General features: G+C 39.3%; 1 protein-coding gene across 2 annotated transcripts; it reads left to right on the top strand.

Annotated features, from left to right (window-relative positions):
* The first annotated feature begins 7,957 nt into the window (after positions 1 to 7,957).
* Positions 7,958 to 17,165, top strand: LOC119902563 (LIM/homeobox protein Lhx8-like). 2 transcript variants are annotated; one of them, XM_038718843.1, is made up of 8 exons: positions 7,958 to 8,153; positions 9,924 to 10,082; positions 10,953 to 11,074; positions 12,506 to 12,726; positions 13,999 to 14,102; positions 14,885 to 14,980; positions 15,084 to 15,264; positions 16,248 to 17,165. In XM_038718843.1, exons 1-8 carry the CDS (start codon positions 8,127 to 8,129, stop codon positions 16,322 to 16,324), a joined length of 987 nt encoding a protein of 328 aa, XP_038574771.1. In that variant the 5' UTR covers positions 7,958 to 8,126; the 3' UTR covers positions 16,325 to 17,165. The 2 variants fall into 2 exon arrangements, with proteins under 2 accessions (XP_038574771.1, XP_038574770.1); XM_038718842.1 differs by lacking the exon at positions 7,958 to 8,153 and adding an exon at positions 9,437 to 9,609.
* Positions 17,166 to 22,369: the final 5,204 nt, after the last annotated feature.

Genomic DNA, 22,369 nt, shown 5'->3' on the forward strand with positions numbered 1-22,369 from the left:
CACTAAGAGGGATGAGGGACAAAACGTCTTCTAGTATCTTCAACCAAGTCCAGTTGCCCTTGACTTTAACCTTCTTTGGATAACTATGACCTGGATGACTGAGAATCTCACTAAGATTGTTTTGGACCACAGGAAGACTGTCACTACTATCAGTTAATGGCATGACTAATATAACTCAATATATTAAATCCCTCCAGGTCCACAAATGGCTCCCTAAGGCCCAGGAATCGTCAGGTTCCCTTGATGATGTAATTTCCTTCTCTGTCAGAGTAGACTGCCATCCACCCTGTCATTGTGTCGCCAGGCAGAATACAAGTCATCTGTCATTGGCCTGTGATGCTAATGAAGCCCAGATGTCGCAGTCCTCTGGTTCCACCCAGCCCTGCCCCCTTATCCTTTGTTGTCACAGAAATATAGTACCCAGAATCCCACTGTTTATTTTGGTTGTCCTAGTTATCGGGTACTGTAGCTGAGATGAAAGAGGAGCTGGAGATGATGGGGATAACAGAGACGGACAAAAACAAATTTTATGCGTGTGTAGAGGCATTGAAATGTATCTGCACATATAGACACTAATTACCTTATTAAACATGCAGTCATTGCAAAATTCACTCCCCATACATTTTATTGAACGGGATGAGATGTATTCACTTCCAGGTATAGGTGCAAATTGGCTACATGTCTTCCACTTTACATTGTGTTGAATCTGATTGAACTTTGACTTGTGAAATCGCGAGGCTCTTTGATATCCAGTCAGTTTGAGAAAGGAGGTGGGATTTTACATTTCATTCGGGAAGTGATCATTTATTAAAGAGGTAACGTGTAAGGACATGAATAAAGGGTAAATTTAAATAAGCGTAAAGTGTTATTAGCTACATCATTTTCAATTTCGCAAATGGTGCTTTTAGCAAAGATTTGCTGTCTAAAATTAGTTTGTGCTTGTCATATAATTATCATTATGTATTTTGGTTTTAATTTTGATTTTGAAAACATGCATTTGTTTGCTGTAAGATTACAGTTTTGTGGTTCTTTGTGGTGTTTGGTCTTGTCGGCCAAGAGGTACTGATTTGGTGTAAGTGTCTGTCCAGTAATGGTTTTAAAAAGGTTATAGAGCCCCAAACTGTCCAATACTGAATAATAAATAAGTAAGTAAGTAAATAATAAATAATAGGAATACCCTCTCTTCCCTCAGATCTACCTTCTGCCCAAGTATATCAGTACATCAAGATCCTCTTGAATAAGGAGAGAGCCTTCAGAGATGGTGACATGGTAGGAGGTGAAACTAGTTATAACACATTACAACTCTCTGACTTTCAGGACACCATGAGACATAATGTACAATACCATGGACATAATCAGCAGACATTTGGAATTAACCATATACTCCACACCTGTATAAAGGACTTGATATTGGACATACATAGCTATGTGTCACTTCTCATACATGTGATCCTTGCAGTTAAACTGTTTATATTTTTGGCTTTGTTCAAATTTTGGATTTGGACCTCACTGCTAACCTGTTTATATTTTTTGAAACTCATCATTATCCCACCAGTATGCCTACAGGGCCAAACAAGGGACAGAGGATGCTGCAGCATGCCTCATTCACACCCTCCTCCAATAATGTTTTAATTTTAAGTATGAACAAAAATATCCTCCATTGTTGCAAATTCCAGCCATCTTAATGAAACTAGCGATTAAATACAGAATATACAGTAATATATTGTAGAGACATACTGTATGTATAATCTAGTCTTTTAGTTCCTTTATCCTTCAGTCATGAGGGTCAGTATCAACAACTACCGCACCACATGATAAGCAGCAGTGCTGGAAAATAATTAACAATTAATTTATTTGTCAAGAAAAACATTTAAATGCAGATGTATAAACATTTTCACCTGGGGCCAGTATTTCAAAACTTGTAATCTATGTAACTATGGTTCAACTTTTAAAATGGATTTTATTGAAATTATGTCATATATTCCATACCATCCTATTCGCAGCATTTGAACCTATGATTTAGTGGCACTGAAGCTAGCTTCAAGCTAACTAACGTGATAATGTGCCTGCTCATACAGCTAATTTTATTTAAAGGGGCCATTTGTAGTTTTCAGTATTCTCTGCAATATTATAGTAATATTTTCATCAGCGAACTCCGTGCATGTTGTGTAATAACACTACATTGACTGCATTTAGCCAACATGATATGTCGGCGTTAGTTTCGTCCATCCATCCATCGTCAACCGCTTATCCTGCGTACAGGGTTGCGGGGGGGCTGGAGCCAATCCCAGCTGGCATCGGGCAAAAGGCGGGTTACACCCTGGACAGGTCGCCAGTCCATCGCAGCGGCGTAAGTTTACCTTTTCAATTAGTGTATCTTTCACCAGAGGCTCAGTAATGTCAACATAGCTAAATGTATTGGATGATAACGAAAATGTTGAGTGAGCTAGACTGAATATTATAAATGATATTTCAATGAAGATTCTCAGTCATCCAGGTCATAGTTATCCAACGAAGGTTAAAATCAAGGGCAACGTAACCTACTGGCCTCAGGTGAAGATACCAACGATGGTCGTTCAGTCTTGGCCACAGGTAGTCTTAACGACTGTAACGACTGTCGTCACAGCAACAAGGAACACTAACGAACCAGCGGTATCGATGACCCGGGCCAACGACCCCACTGAGGTTAAATAGCTGAGTTTCCCTGCCAGTCAGTCAGAACTGAAGAAGTCCTTTGGATGAGGGACGAAACGTCTTCCAGTATCTTCAACCAAGTCCAGTTGCCCTTGATTTTAACCTTCGTTGGATATAAATGATATTGTTGCCACACTATAACATTTAAAACGTAGTAAGTAATGTTACTGTACTGATCTGGTCTGGAAATGTGTTGAGACACGATAATCCCAATCAAACCAGAATTGTTGTCAATTTCTGAGCAAACAGCCAATACTTGGGTGATAATTGTCGGATTGATAACCTATGACATAAGCTTACAACACCCTGATTTTCAAATACATTTAACTGTTAACGTATATTGCTCTGGGTTGTCCCGGGAAAATCAGTCGTTGCTGGTTGTTGTTTGAAAACGCAATGGTACACCAGCCACATGTCGCCACAGGACTTGAATGTAAGTCCTTGGAAGTTCATGTTCCACCCTCCAGCTTTAAGTGCGACTCGAGTCCCCATCTCTGTTGGTAACACAACATGCACATATGCCCATGCTGACACACACATACATACACAAATACACACTGACCTCCCTAATTCTAACCTTCTGTATAGTTTCCAGTGTAATGAGTGAAAGGACCACCACCTTCATCATGCTCTTCCACCCATACCTGTCACAACCAAACACCTCCTGTCAGGGTCATGGCAGTTGAAAAGGAAAATGATCTCTCCCTCTCTCTCACACACATCCATACCCTGCACAGACACTGCACACACAGTCACATCCAATCTTTCACCAGTGAGTCTCCCTGACAGGCTTAGTAATATCAGATGCACTTGCATCACTCGTACAAACACGCACAGATTCATGTATGGTGACACACCCGTACCGTGACACAGCGAGATAAGAACAGCATGTCACGGGTCAAACCAAAAGCAACTGCTGCTTTTAACCAAAAACAAAAAGCGTGTGTTTGTAGGATGTTGGGATGTTTTTGGCTGAGGAGGGAAACCAAACCCACTGACAAACACTGCCACTGCTCACGAACCCTGACGTCATGATGATAAATTTGCCACTGAGCAGGTCAGACAACACGTTCTCACATCCTTACATATGGACGCTTAGGTCTGATTTGTTCAGCATAATCAAACAAAATTAAACTTAATTTTCGATTTCATCAAACCTACAAATATCCATAAATCCATGCCAACCTCATTTCCCCCTGTTTCATGTCTGACACTTTTAGGCAGGTTGAAGAAAGAATTAATCCTCTTTGTGACTGACTGTTTGACCAGTACTTACACTAACAGGTTTGACAGCTCAATTATCCACCCAGTCTCAGAAAGGAGCAGGTGCCTGCAGTGTGTGTGCTGTCCAGAGCTCTCAGACCTTCTTAAGTCATGCAGTGTTTTTAGACAAATGGGTATTAGGGCAGCCAAGTATTTTTGTCAGTCTTGTGTAATTGTGCTAGCAAGGCAAGGTAAATGATTTTCAGACCATAATAGGAGGCTGATTCAATATTTTAGCAGCCATTTATTCCTGAGCTGTTAATTAACCTCAGCTGTTATTAACCTGTAAGTCACAATTGTCTGAAGAAAAAGTAACTGTTCTAAACAAAGGGTCCTAACAACATCAAGTCTTGCTGTGCTCTGATATTAAACACCCAGAGCTTGTATGTACAGTTTATATAATATGAGCTAATAGCTGCCCCCACCTGATTCAAGCATAGCCCCATTCATTTGAATGACTCAGATGCTGTCTGTGTGGAGTGTTGTCCTAAATCCTCGAACCCTGTGAAGAGGGCTGGATTAGAGAGAACTGGGTAGTTGCAATGAAAGACAGAACACCAGTGAACCCTAAACCACTACAGAAATACAAAGGTCAGACTCCATACTGAATCGATCAGGGCTACACTTACAATCACTTTTTCTGTTTCTCTAGCATTTTTATTTCATTTTATGGCCCCAGAACAACTTTACATTAACAGTTTAAAGAGTGTTATCTTGCAAAACTGAATTGCACATGGAACAATGAACTGAAAAGGGCTTATTAATATATGTTATCGTTATACTAAAAATAGGAATCAAATATTGTCTGAAGGAGAAAAGAAATCATTTAGTGTATCTTTTTTTAAAAGCTACAGTAGACAGAGCTGTTTTTATGCTCCCTAAAATAAAAATCACATTTGTTAGCTTAACAAAAATGTGCGATACAGTGTCATCTTGGAGAGAATCTTAAGTCCTATAAAGATAATGTCCTGGAGATTGTGTAAAAACGTGACATAGAAGACATTGTTAATCAAGATGTTGATTGATACAAAAGAAAAATCAGATAGACCTTATAAATGCAAGATCAGTATTTGCTTTTGGGAATTCTAATAAATTAGCAGTCTGTTTTGTGGTGCTGATTCATACAGTTTAAAGATTAAGTTTAAAAGTCTGCTCTATTGGGTTCTGTTTGACACACAAACACTCTGTGCCTCACAACCTTGTCATATCCTCGAGAGCCAGTTTAGAACGCCGGGGGACTGAGGTATCAGGTTGCAGACATATATGCACAGATAAGACCCAAAGGGATTCTTGACCCAAGTGCCCTCTGAGAATGTTTTTATTCATGCCTTCATGGCCCCAGTCTTTGGTTAGCCATCATCTTCACTTAAAGTCTGACAAGGTAATTATGAAAGAGTAGGAACCCTGTAGAAACAAGAGCACTCTGTGCTTAAGAGGTGGGGACCACTTGGCTCTGCCAGACCCCCTCTGCATTTGGTTAGATGGCTAGATTATAATAGTTCCTTAAATCGATGAAGGATATAGTTCAAAAAGTCCTAACTGACAACTAATGAAAACCCCAAAATCAGTATCTCAGATTATTAGAATATTGTGAAAAGGTTCAATATTGAAGACACCTGGTGCCACACTCTAATCAGCTAATTAACTAATAAACACCTGCAAAGGCCTTTAAATGGTCTCTCAGTCTAGTTCTGTAGGCTACACAATCATGGGGAAGACTTGACAGCTGTCCAAAAGACGACCATTGACACCTTGCACAAGGAGGGCAAGACACAAAAGGTCATTGCTAAAGAGGCTGGCTGTTCACAAAGCTCTGTGTCCAAGCACATTAATAGAGAGGCGAAGGGAAGGAAAAGATGTGGTAGAAAAAGTGTACAAGCAATAGGGATAACCGCACCCTGGAGAGGATTGTGAAACAAAACCCATTCAAAAATGTGGGGGAGATTCACAAAGAGTGGACTGCAGCTGGAGTCAGTGCTTCAAGAACCACCACGCACAGACGTATGCAAGACATGGGTTTCAGCTTGTGTCAAGTCACTCTTGAACAAGATACAGCGGCAGAATCGTCTCACCTGGGCTAAAGACAAAAAGGACTGGACTGCTGCTGAGTGGTCCAAAGTTATGTTCTCTGATGAAAGTAAATTTTGCATTTCCTTTAGAAATCAAGGTCCCAGAGTCTGGAGGAAGAGAGGAGAGGCACAGAATCCACGTTGCTTGAAGTCCAGTGTAAAGTTTCCACAGTCAGTGATGGTTTGGGGTGCCATGTGATCTGCTGGTGTTGGTCCACTGTGTTTTCTGAGGTCAAAGGTCAACGCAGCCGTCTACCAGGAAGTTTTAGAGCACTTCATGCTTCCTGCTGCTGATCAACTTTATGGAGCTGCAGATTTCATTTTCCAACAGGACTTGGCACCTGCACACAGTGCCAAAGCTACCAGTACCTGGTTTAAGGACCATGGTATCCCTGTTCTTAATTGGCCAGCAAACTGGCCTGACCTTCACCCTATAGAAAATCTATGGGGTATTGTGAAGAGGAAGATGCGATATGCCAGACCCAACAATGCAGAAGAGCTGAAGGCCACTATCAGAGCAACCTGGGCTCTCATAACACCTGAGCAGTGCCACAGACTGATCGACTCCATGCGACGCCGCATTGCTGCAGTAATTCAGGCAAAAGGAGCCCCAACTAAGTATTGAGTGCTGTACATGCTCATGCTTTTCTTGTTCATACTTTTCAGTTGGCCAACATTTCTAAAAATCTTTTTTTTGTATTGGTCTTCAGTAATATTCTAATTTTCGGGGATTCTGAATTTGGGATTTTCATTAGTTGTCAGTTTTAATCATCACAATTAAATGAAATAAACATTTGAAATATATCATTCTGTGTGTAATGAATGAATATAATATCCAAGTTTCACTTTTTGAATGGAATTACTGAAATAAATCAACTTTTTGATGATATTCTCATTATATGACCAGCACCTGTACATGACCTGCTGCATATGGTATACTTGTAATGTTTTGACATTGCGTACAACAAACATTTCTCATTTTCAGGAGAGGGGGGTATTTTGCTATTTTCCAAGCTACCACATCTGTCACATTTAGCGAGACCCATTTCTGGGCACCCCCAGAGTAGGCTGGAAAAACTATAAACGCGTGCTGAGAATACCGAACATGTAAAGTCGATCCATGCACTCTGTTGTCCATCAACCAATAGGCGAAAAGTAGATGCCATGACACATCTTGAATGACAGCCCCCTCATTTTATACAATGAATCAGAAATGCATTAAAAAAATTACAAGAAAACACAGAACAAATTTGTGGAAATAAAGATCATGGAAAATATTACATAGGCATCAATGAGAAAGTAAATAAATAGTTGGAATAATACAAAGGTAAATAAATACTGCAAATAAATAATAATATTATCATTGTTAATAATATTATTTTTGGTGCATTTAATGGCACATTAGTTTATTTAATGAGTCATTTATTTTTGATGTTGGAAGTTTTGGTCTTCCATATTGAGTAGGCTACTGCTGTCAAAAATGGATGACTAAATAAATATGATTTAGTCCCCAAACTTGACTTGTGATGTGTTCATAATAACCCTGATGGCAAGAAAGGAAAATATTAGGTATACTGATAGTGTCACATGGGCTTAAGTGACTCATAATGCTTCTCACAGGAAAAGCTCTTTGAGAGCTGACTTTTTAATAAGGTTAGATTTTCTTAAATGACAGCAGCCTTAATGGACTCTAATGATACAAGTGACGTTAGACCAATGTCTACATTATGACACAGTAACATCCATATATGTTCCCATCTATAAAAAAGAACGGAAAGAACGGAAATAAAGAGAAAGAAAAACGGAGGCTCATCTGATCCTCACAATAAAAACCCTGACCTTTCACGGATGCATGCAGCGGGCGGGTCATCAGAGTGGGAGGTGCGCTGGGTTGCTTAAAATGACTAGAACAAAGTTGAGGCTCTTACAAGTGGTCTGTGAACAAAGTCACCAGGAGAGCAAGAAGCAAAGGTGAAGCAGGTGGGTTGACACGCTGGAGTAGTGGACTGTGTCAAACACCAAGTTCAGGCTGCTGCTGTGGAATAAAAACATCTGGCTGGACGGGAATGTACCGAAGGAGCAGGCAGATGCTCCGTGAACATGTTTAACTCTGTCTCCAACAGCGTGGTGAGTAACCTGCAAACATATTGTAGATAAATAGCTCTACTTTACAATTTCAGAAAGATTTGACTAGCCTATATGTGGATTTAATAAATCCTCTAAAGCACTCTAAACTAAAATGGTTTACATAACTTTATTAGTTTTACATGTTTCAAGTTTCTCATATTGCTGCGCATTTAACGTCACAACACAAACAACAATCTTTTTTATTTTGGAGGAGGCTATTATATATCTATAAAATGTTAACCAATTCCTGGTGCTCAGAATCATCAGGTTTATAGCCTACAACCTACGCTAGGTGACATATAGACCTGAACCACAAACCTGACATTAACAATGTCGAGGTTAAAGTAATATCATTGTATAGAAAGCAATTGGATCTGACATTTATTTAGGTCATACTGTAAAGGCCAAAAAATCATATCAGGTACAGGCCTACAGGGACAATACTTCTGGGATTTATTAGACTAATTTATTTACATCGTGAGCAATGTACAATCCTGAGTCAAATTCCTCGTATGTGTAGGCCTACCTGGCAAATAAAGCTGATTCTGATTTTGCTAATTTAGTAGCCTATATGTTGATTTAAGAATTATATTCCGTCTGTCTTAATGAGAAGTCAAACCGAAAAAAGTGCAATAGACTACATCAAGGCCTTATTTACTGTATCTGCATTAATATATTTTTTATTCACCCAACATCTGATAAAAGCCTTGTAATAGTCTACAGATCAGTTATTCCAACAGCCTCTTTGCTCAAACCTAAACTTATAACGTGAAGGGTCTCCGCACGTGAACCAGTTGGCGTTATATGCTTTATTAAACAAGGTGGTTTACGGTTTAGGTTTAGATTTCAAAAATACCTTTAGATTAGGAACGAGGATAGGGCCTACAGGTAGCTGCAAATATTGTTAGAAAACGCAGCATTGTCAGACCTGTTTTCTGGCGTAGGTTAATATGCGGCGAACACACCGGGGCGTAAAACTCACCTGCGCCCGGCTGATGGCTCGTTATCAGGTGCACGTGCGCGGCTTTTCCCAATCAGTCAGAATCACATTCAGCTGTGCGCGAGGCCGGTCTCCTGACGTCGCCCAGTAGGCTAAGCTTTCATCATTTTACACAAAGAGGTTTTTTATTTATCATGAGGGGGGGAAACATTAACCAATTGAATATGTGGACCGCTTCAGTCTACAATGGTCCTAACCCGACATATGACTGCACATAAATAAAATAAAGGTACAAACGTGCCTACACAATGTTTGAACGTCTATTTGGCTTTAGTGACCTTTATTAGTGTGTGGCTAATGACTGTGGTTGTCATGGAAATGTGAAAGGGACAGCAGTGTGCTTGGTTGTCACGGTCTTGCGCATCACTCTGGACTGACACCATGTCGGAGGGAGAACAGCGACCGACGGAGGCTGTTTTCACTCAGTTACAACATGGGAATGTTTTTGTCGACACAGTAGGTGTTTTCAACATCTAAGTAACAACTTCTGAAGTCTGGTGGGGTAAAGTGGCAGAGTTTGAAAAGATGAATTGTAGCGCGCGTGATTGTATGTGTATGTAAAACCAAAAAGTGTAGCTTTTTTTTTTTTTTACTCTTACAAAGTATGCCCAAACTAATAGGCTAACAAACCTTTAGAAATTCGGACCCTTGCTTTGCTTTCAGGCTACATTCACTCAGAACGACGCTCTAAATTATTTAGAGAATTTTGAAAACCCAAAAAGTTTTCATAGCTACTCTGTTGTTACATTGTCAGACTGTCGCTTTTACAGGGTTCCTCTGGGCCTGATGATATTTTCGAGGAGGACTGCTACTCCCCGTCCTCCCTCTCCTCTTCCTCCTCCTCCTCTGCCCCCCCTGTGGCCTCCCTGCAGGGGAAAACACTGTGCACCTCCTGCGGCCTAGATATAGTTGACCGATACCTCCTCAAGGTCAGACTCACTGTTCGATAATATACTGTATCATAGCAAGAAGTGTTTGACAACAATGCACAGGATATATATATATATATATATATATATATATATAAGGGCAGTTATGTTTACAGCTTGAGGCTATTTCAGTTAAGTGTCACTATGTTTTAAGACATTTCTTCTTCCTTAGTTTCTACTAAGTGTATCACTTTGCCTACTCAAAGATTTTTGAGCAAAAGTTTTTAAGCCTGTTAGATAGCTTTAAAAAGTTAAATAAATGTGATCTTTACAAAACAATTAATTTGTAAATTTCTCTCAATTTAGGCTGTCAATTTATTTTTTAATTAACTTAATTATAGCGTGTATTTGATCACATAGTAGCTGAATGTTTCACTTCACACTAATGCAGCAGAGTGCTAAAAACCTGCAGTCAAATTATTTTTGGTTATTGTTGGACTTTGGTCTACTCATGATTACTCTGACATTCAGGTCACCAAAATTATTAAGAAAACCACTTTCTCATTTAACCCTATTTGCTTTGGTGATAGGCCTCACCCAGTATATGTCTGCAGTGGTAGGCCTTGTACAAGAGGTCATGAATGTGCCCAGTTAAAGGAGCTGTGTGTGACATCCACCGCCTCTAAACGTCGCACTAGAACACCAGCATCTCAGACCAAATCAAATGGGCGCAACAGCACACCAGACTCCATTGAGGAAAAACTATAATTTTACCTTGTACCCCCCCCCAGCAAAGTAAATGCATAGTCAAGAATTTGAGCAACCTCTATTGCCTTCAGTTAATTGAATATAATTAAATATACTCTTAAGGGATGTGTAAAATAGCCCTTGTAAGCCATATTATGTTAAAATCTTTTTACCTTACCTCAGGTGAACAACTTCTGCTGGCACGTGCGCTGCCTCTCGTGCAGTGTATGTCAGACATCACTAGGGCGACACGTGAGCTGCTACATCAAGGATAAACAAGTTTTCTGCAAACTTGACTACTTTAGGTAAGTCAGACCTAACATAATTTTATCTCCAGTGATGTTATGTAAAAACAAAAGTGCACTTTGGATAAGAAAAGAAAATGCAGGAGTTAAAAATACAATAACATTTGAGAAAATGAATATAATTAAATGACAACATGCCATATTGGAATAACATACATGATCAGTCTCCATCATCTTGAAGTATTGTCTCTAATTTTCACAGTGGGGATAATCTGTGTACTCGAAGTTCAAGAACAAGTGGCACAAAGAATTTAAATGTAACAAAACTGTAAACGCTTTAATGTTTGATCCAAGCAGGATACTCTGGGTCTGAGAAATGAAGCCAGCGCGGACGTGCCTTAATCCTGCATTTTTTTGTTATGGCCAGCTGGGGGCGACTCCACTGATTGTAAAAAGAAGTCACATTGCAAGCTAATTATAAAAATGCCCCTACTTCTCATCTGATGTATTAGCTCAGTAAACACAATATCTTCCAGATATTTGGCATGCTAGACATCTGGCAGATGGCAGTGATGTGTCGTGGAGCCGTTTTGATGATTCGTTGAGTAGTTCACACATAATGACTGGCGGCCGCTGATTTACTCCCGATCACAGCCTGACACTTGCCGACCGGCAAATCGGGCTAAAAATCGTGTAGTGTGAACTAGGTTTAAGCTCACGCATGCAGAGTGCATTTTTTATTCCTTGCCCCTGCAGTGGCCTGCAGCTCACGTTTGACTTTCAAGTCAGTGAGAGTCCTAATAAATCAGGGTATGCTTTTAGGGTGTGGCTACCATGTGATTGGTGACCTGTCAGGAGTAGCAATGCCTGTCCATCCCCAGCTCCACCCTCTCATCCATCCTTCTTCCAAAGCATGCATTTTACATTTAGTAAAATCAGATGGACAGCCACAAATTCAACACAACACAAAAAAACACACACACACCAATATGCCATGCCAGATTTCATAACTCAAACTGTTTGTCATACACTCTGGTTCAAGGTACTCACACACTTACTGTTTTATTTATTTATATAATTTTTAATATTTATTTGTATGGAATATTTATAGTGTGTGTGTGTGTGTGAATAGTCCCAGCTATTGCAAAGGAGTTTTCTTGTACTTGGCAGACTGTTTCAAAATGTCTTGTGTGGGCAAGAGAACCCCAGAATCTGTCGCTGTATTTGGCACAGAATAAGAGTTTAGAGATTTTTCATTTGAAGAAGAAAAATTTAAAGTTTCTTTGTATAATATATATTTATTAGCTAAGTAAGCACGTTGAGTCTATTCAACAATAAAAATGATCCTGACAAACCGCACTTGCATAACAATTATACAAGTGCTGTAGACTAATTGCTTGACTAGGTATTACTAACTGATCAGTCACCTAATTGCAGCTCTTCCACTAAACTCCACCACCACCTCTCCATCTGTTGCATATCTTTCTTCAGGAGGTATGGGACCCGCTGTGCTCGCTGTGGCCGGAACATCCATTCTAGTGATTGGGTGCGTCGGGCCCGAGGCAGCACCTTCCACCTGGCCTGCTTCTCCTGCACATCTTGTAAGAGGCAGCTGTCCACTGGGGAGGAATGTGGACTACTAGAGAACAGGGTCTTCTGCCGGCCACACTATGACATTATGATGGAGAATATCAAACATGCTAAGGAAAATGGTGAGTATATGGTGGGTTGGATGACAAGTAAATGGATAGATAGCAAGGGTTTGGTTGTTTCTGTCAAAATAAACCCTTTTATCCACCACGTTGGTAAAAAAAAGACCGCTGTTATATCACTCTCCTCAAAGCCAACAGTTTTACAGGAAGGGACTCACATACAGGCATAGCCGGACGGGCTACCAAAAAAAAGAATAGAAGATACCACATGTTTTATCTATGGAGGTTTTTGCAGAAAGTATGCCCAGATTAATCAGAATAATTTACAAACCTTGTTAACCCGCTGTATTATACTATGGTTACTTGCAGGGAGCAGTTTAGATTTTTGATACCAAATTATTGACACCAAATACTCAAGGCACAAGTCATTTATAACTAAAGTAGATTAGCAATGTTGTCTTTGGTGAATAAACTAATCAGGAGGATCATAAAAAAAAAAAAAAATGTGTTTCCATCTGTGTTTGTTAAAATATTTATTGTTAATCTAATATTTTAGTGCAGCATTACTTGGGTTACATCATTTCACAAGTTAGTTTTACAGTCATTGGAATCTTGATTTTTATCTGTAAACTCTCTACCATGAATATGGATAGGGATTTGAAGATATCAAAAAACGTTAGGTTTGCCTAAACATTTCTCATCTAAAGAAAGAGTACTATGAGGCCCCCAGGGCTTCTACAGAGGAAAAAAACACTATATATACAAAATGCATTAATGTGGTACAGTCTGCCCACACACATAGCTGCTGTAAATACTCTGTAACTGAAGTTTTTCTGTCATATGAATACAGTACACGCCTGGGCTAAAACGGCTGTGATGGGTCAGCTTTGGCTGCTTGTGTTGAAGTTTCTGATGGCAGTGTACGCTGTTCATAGAGAGGAAAAGACTAAGGGAGCTGAAGAAGGGAGAGAAGTCATAATCTCCTTTTCAGTAATACACATCTAACAAAGCCATCTCCACTGTCTGCTCACTATGACCACTGCTCTACTAAAATGAATGAAAGACTGTAAATACAGCATTGCAGTGTGGCAGAAGTCTCCAGTTCAGTAGTGACATAGTCAAATCTTCCCATTGCCACTCTATATCACAGAGTGAATGGGGAAAAAAATGCCAACTAACACACATTGTGCCAATACAACCTGATCTCAGAACAATGCTGCCTTTCTACAGGTATGCATCTTTGATATTACTGAAGTACAAACTTTCAGAAGGACCACATCTGAAACACGGCCTTGTATTTCAAAATGTCCTGCCCTGTGTCTTGTCTTGAAGATCAACCAAAAGAAGATGAAGAAGTAGCAGACAAAGATGAATCCAGCACCATACCCAGACCTGCTAAGAGGGCCAGGACCAGCTTCACTGTTGACCAGTTACAGGTACTGCCAACCCTTCCTTCTGACTGTAGTCATATTCCATTGACTTCCACAACAGGGTGAGGCCAACGAATTCCACCTGCAGAGAGATAATTAAATAATAGGATAAATTGTCCTGAGTGCATTTCTAATGACCAATGAACATTTTCCCTTGAGCAAATGCTCATGACATCTGGTTACTGTGGTTTCCTACTAAAATAACAGTATGATGAGATTAGGTAGGTAAGTTTATTTTCACAATATAACAAGTTATAGAGTGAGATTTTGTTTTGTCACTCCCTTCTGCTTCATAGCAGACTATATACATTAAAACAGAATCAATTATAAAAAAAATGGTAATCTTTGGGCTCTGCATAAACACCTCACAGATAGTAGATTGTGATTATACCATGACTTATATTATAGAGAATATATGACTATGCCTCAGTATTGCATGTATTATATATGTTATCTCATGTCAATCAATATATTTCAGCAAGCTAAAGATCAAAGTAAAATTCTCAAAACTTAGAGTTCAACACTGAGTTAAAATGAGAGGGAAGGTTTGATTCCAAACAAAAGCTAATGTTGCTCTGAATGTGTAGTCAATGTTAGTCATAACATAAGCCAGTGATATTTGGTCACCTTGACTTGATGTGTTTCTGTCCTCTAGTGGCATTGACAATTGATGCATTGTTTTTGAACACAGTGCAGTCGTCTCTACTAAAGTATTATAAAGTAATACAATATTAAACTTGACTTAGATTTCAACTATATGTCCTTCTCTGTTGTCTCTACATGTGCAGGTAATGCAAAGTCAGTTTGCTAAAGATAACAACCCAGATGCCCAGACTCTCCAGAAACTGGCAGAGAGGACTGGTCTCAGCCGAAGGGTTATTCAGGTAAAGCTACTGCCATTTTATCTATCAGTGTACTGAAAAATGTTCAGCCAATTGAGAGTATCACCTTTTAGACCAGCTATGTCTCCTTTCTTCCTCCCTCCAGGTCTGGTTTCAGAACTGTCGAGCTCGTCAAAAGAAATACATCAGCCCAAACCCTTCTTCCTCAACCATGATGACATCACTTGCTGCCGGTCAGCTGACGCCACCTTTGATGGAGGATCTGCAATACACAACCTATATTTCCCCAGATGCACCCCTCCTCACAACACTGACTTATATGGATGGTAAGAAATACATGCACACGTCCCTGTGCTGACGAAAATTTTTACAATACAGAATTGTTTCTTTTTTTTAGAAATCATGTAGTTATTGTAACAGGGCTGAATGATTTGGGGGAAAAAATCTAATAGTGATTTTTCTGCCAGATATTGCAATTTCTTTTTTTTAAGTTTAGCTAATAACTGCCAGTTGATTTTTGACGTAACCCATATCAAGCAGCACAGAGCAGATGAACTGGGCAGGAAGTCAGACACAGAACGGCATAGAGAATCTGGTCACACATCAACAATAAACGGTTAAAACAAACAAAAAAGATACAATTTAACTACGTCGTCTACTAATCATGAGAAGCACTAAAACAGCTCAACAAATTAACAAAATCTGAACAAGTCAGAAAAATCAGGCAGGCAAAACGCTCTTATTGTCAAATGTGCATCTGTAACTTAAGCCTGCAGAGACCAGAACAGACAGAGAACTGTTATCCATAGTTAAAGCAGACAAAATGACAAATTAACAACACATCAACAACGTTTGGCAGCTAAACACTCTGCTGCTGAAACACTTCACTATGAGTTGATGCCGGAACAAAACGCAGCACAGCCACTGCCTGTATGCCTGATGCCATTTGCCTGATGCCATTCCGCGTTTTCCTCCAGTTTTGTTTGTTGTTGTAAAATGAACACGCCCTCTGATTGGTGAGTAGGACCGTAACAGTACAAGCATGGCGATTGTGATTGGCGAGCAGGTCTTTCACACAAGGATGACAACGGAATGAATCTGTAACTGCATGACTGTATAAAACGGGTCAGATGCGCTGTGTAATTAACCTATATTTTAATCGCCGACTTCACGATTAGTTAATCGTGTTCTTTCAAATCGCAATTTCGATTTGAAAACGATTAATCGTTCATCTCTGCAGTACAGTCTCTGTGGTTCATTCATAATTGTTTTTTCATGTATAAATATTTTTTTTTTTTTACTTCTCTAGTCCAACCTCCAGACCCACTTTTGCTTCAGCCGCTCATATCCCATTCACTGACACAACTGCCAGTCAGCCATGCCTGAGCTACAGCCCGCCTACTGAAAACTGAGGACAATGATTGGTTGATGGGAAGATGAAGAGGAAAAACAGTGAGAATTGGATGACTTTAATTCATAAGCTGTGAGCACAGTAACAGCGATGAATTTGTTAAATTTTCCCGGCCTAATGTGTGAGCGGACAAAAGATCTATTTGTTAATGACTGAATTAATTTCATCCAATCATACATGGATTTAAATGTGGGAAAATAAGTGTTGTTGATTGAAAATGTTATGTAAAAATATTGGTATGTGACATGAAACTTTGGTTAATATGTATGTGTTACGAATTCCTTTGTATTTAATTTATTTGGAGAATATGATGAGATAAGCACTTTGTTTGAAAATGATGTAAAACTGAGTACAGATTTGGTTTTCAGTTAATGTTTATTAAAAGATGTGTTTAAGGATAATACAAATGTCAGTTTGGGCACCTACAAGAGAGAATCTAATGGTTGCTCTTCTATAAAGACTACTAAAGAAAATTCAGTATTGGTTTATATTGCGAATTATTACCACTGCAGATCATACATAGATTCTACCATTCCTTACTCTGTTATTGACAAAACAAATGTGTATAAACATGTTATTTGAACTGTTCTTCACTTGCAGTGCCTAAGACTGTTGTTCCCAAAACATCCACATGTCTAATTTTGGATAAACACTTGTTAATGTGTTAAGCACAGACAAAAAGCAATACAATGCGTGTCCTCAGATTGTGAATGTTAGACGCCACTAGAAGCCATGTATGGACTGCACACTGGGAATAGATAGACTTTCACATTAATTTGAGATGCTGGAAATTAAAGTTCATGGCTGCACCAAAAAGCTTTGTATATTTCTTGGTAACATTTAAAACTGTAAAATGCAAATATAATAGTCTCTCAAAATGTGGATGCAATTTCTTATAATTTGTGTCATTTAAGGGTGCTGATTCTGTCCTCTGCTCTCTCTGTTAGTGTTTCACCGAATGTGGAGCTTAACTCCTCCTGTTAATTGTCCCCATTTATATTTGCAATTACAGTTTAAAAAAATATATACAGTGAGGAAAATAAGTATTTGAACACCCTGCTATTTTGCAAGTTCTCCCACTTAGAAATCATGGAGGGGTCTGAAATTGTCATCGTAGGTGCATGTCCACTGTGAGAGACATAATCTAAAAAAAAAATAATCCAGAAATCACAATGCATGATTTTTTAACTATTTATTTGTATGATACAGCTGCAAATAAGTATTTGAACACCTGTCTATCAGCTAGAATTCTGACTCTCAAAGACCTGTTAGTCTGCCTTCAAAATGTCCACCTCCACTCCATTTATTATCCTAAATGAGATGCACCTGTTTGAGGTCATTAGCTGCATAAAGACACCTGTCCACCCCATACCAGTAAGTAGCATTGCTGAAATACATATATATAGCCTTAATAAGATCAAGGTTAGACTATGGAAGTAGCAGACAACACAAAAAACAAGTTTTGGGTGGACAGGAGAGCAATGTGTAGATTTGGAACTACTTGAGATTAAACGCAATAACAAGAATGCCGATTTAACTAGTGTATATTATAGCTATAGGGAATGTAAGTATAAGGAAAGTATTCAGATTTTCACAGATGGGTCAAAAGACATGCAAACAGATGCAACAGGGTCTGCAGTTATTGTTCCTAAGTATCAGTTAGAACTTAGCAAAAGAACATCTGATTGTCTGAGTGTGTTTGCAGTTGAACTGTTTGCCATATTGATGGCGTTGGAATGGACAGAACAAATTAGTGATAAGGAAATATTAATATGTAGTGACTCTATGTCAGCTCTTATAAGCATGAAGACATGCACAACTAGAAGTCACCTGGACTTGCTTTATGAAGTTTTATTTATGAATTCAAGAATAGCTGGGCAGGGGGAAAATGTCATATTTCTGTGGGTCCCTGCACACTCGGGTAGCAGATAAGGTGGCAAAAGAAGCAGTTAAAAAAGGAGATGTTGAAGTTAACATTAAATTATCAAAATCAGAGGGGAAAGGCATAGTGTGGAGAAGTGTAAATCAACAATGGCAACAGAGCTGGGATAATGCAATAAAAGGGAGACATTTACACAGAATCCAAAGTAAAGTAGGTATATCAAGAAGTAGGGGAGCAAAGAGGAAAGAGCAGGTGATAATAAGTAGGCTGAGAATTGGGCATAGCAATCTTAACAGCACACTTTTAATTACAGGAAAACATCCTACAGGAATGTGTGAACAATGTCAGGAGGCTGAAACAGCAGAACATATTCTTATAACATGCAGGAAATTTACTCAGGAAAGACAAGAAATGATGACACAGTTAAAAAAATAGGACGGATAGATAATACAGTAAAAGGTTTATTGGAGTATGGAGAAAGTGTGGAGGGTAGGAAATGGATATTTGGTTTTCTGAGGGCGACTGGATTAGATAGGCGGATTTAGTAAGAATGGAAGCAAAGGGTAAATAAAAACAGAAGGTGGCAGTAATGCAACTCAGTGGATGCCAGCTGCCGTAAAAACCCAAAGAAGAAGAAGAAGATACACTCGGTAAGAATCCAACTACTAACATGGCCAAGACCAAAGAGCTGTCCAAAGACACTAGAGACAAAATTGTACACCTCCACAAGGCTGGAAAGGGCTACAGGGAAATTGCCAAGCAGCTTGGTGAAAAAAGGTCCACTGTTGGAGCAATCATTAGAAAATGGAAGAAGCTAAACACGACTGCCAATCTCCCTCGGACTGGGGCTCCATGCAAGATCTCACCTCGTGGGGTCTCAATGATCCTAAGAAAGGTGAGAAATCAGCCCAGAACTACACGGGAGGAGCTGGTCAATGACCTGAAAAGAGCTGGGACCACCGTTTCCAAGGTTACTGTTGGTAATACACTAAGACGTCATGGTTTTAAATCATGCATGGCACGGAAGGTTCCCCTGCTTAAACCAGCACATGTCAAGGCCCGTCTTCAGTTTGCCAATGACCATTTGGATGATCCAGAGGAGTCATGGGAGAAAGTCATGTGGTCAGATGAGACCAAAATAGAACTTTTTGGTCATAATTCCACTAACCGTGTTTGGAAGAAGAAGAATGATGAGTACCATCCCAAGAACACCATCCCTACTGTGAAGCATGGGGGTGGTAGCATCATGCTTTGGGGGTGTTTTTCTGCACATGGGACAGGGCGACTGCACTGTATTAAGGAGAGGATGACCGGGGCCATGTATTGCGAGATTTTGGGGAACAACCTCCTTCCCTCAGTTAGTGCATTGAAGATGGGTCGAGGCTGGGTCTTCCAACATGACAATGGCCTGAAGCACACAGCCAGGATAATCAAGGAGTGGCTCTGTAAGAAGCATATCAAGGTTCTGGCGTGGCCTAGCCAGTCTCCAGACCTAAACCCAATAGAGAATCTTTGGAGGGAGCTCAAACTCCGTGTTTCTCAGCGACAGCCCAGAAACCTGACTGATCTAGAGAAGATCTGTGTGGAGGAGTGGGCCAAAATCCCTCCTGCAGTGTGTGCAAACCTGGTGAAAAACTACAGGAAACGTTTGACCTCTGTAATTGCAAACAAAGGCTACTGTACCAAATATTAACATTGATTTTCTCAGGTGTTCAAATACTTATTTGCAGCTGTATCATACAAATAAATAGTTAAAAAATCATGCATTGTGATTTCTGGATTATTTTTTTTAGATTATGTCTCTCACAGTGGACATGCACCTACGATGACAATTTCAGACCCCTCCATGATTTCTAAGTGGGAGAACTTGCAAAATAGCAGGGTGTTCAAATACTTATTTTCCTCACTGTATGTGTGATACATCAAATTCAGTGATATTGATTAGATTTTTAATGTTTTCTTTTTTGAATTGTTGAAATTGTGTTCATCCACCACATAACTACACACTCTTTCTGCTTAAATTGTAAAAAACAAAATTCAGAAACATTCAGAAAACAGAGAATTTGGGGGAAAATAAATTGGAATCTGGAAAAAATAAAACTGATTTCATAGGGTCCCATTTACAATTATGAATTGTTTGTTTGTTGTCCCCATGGAGAAATTAGGTTTCAGAAAAAATTACATGGCATTTGGCAGCAAAAGACAAGAAAAACAAACGCCAATGAACACAATTTCAAACATACACTGACAGATAGATAGATAGATATATGGACACTCATGACTATACCTTATTATTATTATTATTATTATTATTATTAATACATTTATTAATAAATTAAATGGCCTGCCTTGTGGAGCAAGGGAAAACTTGGATCTGTTTTTATAAACGGAGGAGCACAGTATCATCATCCATAAGACAACCATTCAAATGAAGAGGCAAGGGGGTGTCCCTGATCATCTACAAGTGTCTTAGCTTTTGCAATAGCAGTAGGTTTTAGTGCAACTTTCCATTCAAACACATGGTCTTTGTCTACATCTAGTGGCTGACTGCTAGTACTGACACCAACGAGCCTTACGCTTTTCTATTGCACTGACTTTAAATATCCCACACATCACTACTGTAGGGCCTTTTATTCTCAGTTTATCTGCCTGTATAACATGGAGCTCTTATTGATCATTATTCATTGTGTTTATTAATATAGAGATGTAAAGTGTGTTATTCATAACATGGCTATCTGGAAATAGTGTTATGAAGTAAAACAGTCAACATGTAGATAGTAAACTTGGCCATCACATGGAGACTGCCTGACTATATTTTAAATTGTATCAAAGAATTTGTATTTTAGTCAAATTTACACTTGGTTGTAGTCAAGGAGCAGGAGAAGACATCCAGTTGCGTAATTATCTATTGGATCTTGGTTATAATGATGATATTACCACTGAAATTTAGACTAGTTTTTCACTTGAAGTGCCCAAGACTGTTGTTCCCCAGACATCCACTTGTCTAAATTTTGATAAGCAATTCTTCTTAAGATGCTTTTCAGTAAAGCATTTGTTAAGCACAGACAAAAAGCAACACAATGTGTAAATGTGTCCTTTGATCGAAAATGTTAGATGCTCCTAGAAGCCATGGATGGACTGCACACTGGAAATAGATACCTTAGACTTTAACATTAGTTGTTTAAGATATTGGAAAATAAAGTTCATGGTTCCTTTATCCCCCAAACCTGTGGCACCAATTGTACACCTAGCCATCAGAGAAACGAGGGGTCTCTCTTTGAATTGCCTCTGCTAAAGTTTCTTCCCTTGACCAGTGTTTCCTTTTCTGTGAATTGTTTATATTGTGGGTATTGGAGAGAAACCCTCAGCCTGGTCAAATATCTGTTGGTCCTCTCAAACACTTTAAATTCCCATTCCCAGAGTCCCATGCAATGAAAGCTTACTGAAGATCCAATACAGAGTACATGTGAGTATGAGGTTCCATATTACATTAATTCACATTTTATATACCTTCTTACTCTCCTCAATATGTGGGCCTAATTATGCTTCTTATCTGTGGCTGACTGCAGCTACACTTTCCTTGTCCCTGCAACTTCAACTATCTTTATCTAGGCCTACACTAGAAAACAAAAGGGCAAAAGACAATGCATGCCTGTTACTTTGTGGCTATAACAACACTAACTTGACACACTGTCCTTGATATACCCTGCAGCCCCTACTGTAGCCAATAGAGAGTCGGGATCGTGGCCAGCTATGAGGTCACCAAAAGATTGATAAAATATTTAATAATAATAATTAATAACGTGACCAACTTCAACAAAGGCTTTAGGACCATGCAGACACAGGTGATTATTTCAACTTGAAAAACTGTTCCCCATCAGCGTCCAGACTTGGGGAAAGCACGATCAATAAAGAAATCAGCTGGACAGCTAGGGACCGGTTGCTGGGGTAAAAATGTCCTCGCAAATAATAAGTTTGGCAGGGGGCATCACGGCAATTCAGCTGGTGCACACACACACACACACACAAAGAAGAAAAAAACAGCTTTAATAAATTTACCTAGCCTATATTTTGCCAACAGGTCCCTTTGTATCTGTTTCATTATAGATCACTTGTTTGTGTGACTGTATTGTATAGG

The sequence above is a fragment of the Micropterus salmoides genome, unplaced genomic scaffold (genome assembly GCF_014851395.1).
Source record: "Micropterus salmoides isolate LMB-PRFRI ecotype aquatic unplaced genomic scaffold, ASM1485139v1 Ms_hic_scaffold_14, whole genome shotgun sequence".
NCBI lineage: Eukaryota > Metazoa > Chordata > Actinopteri > Centrarchiformes > Centrarchidae > Micropterus > Micropterus salmoides.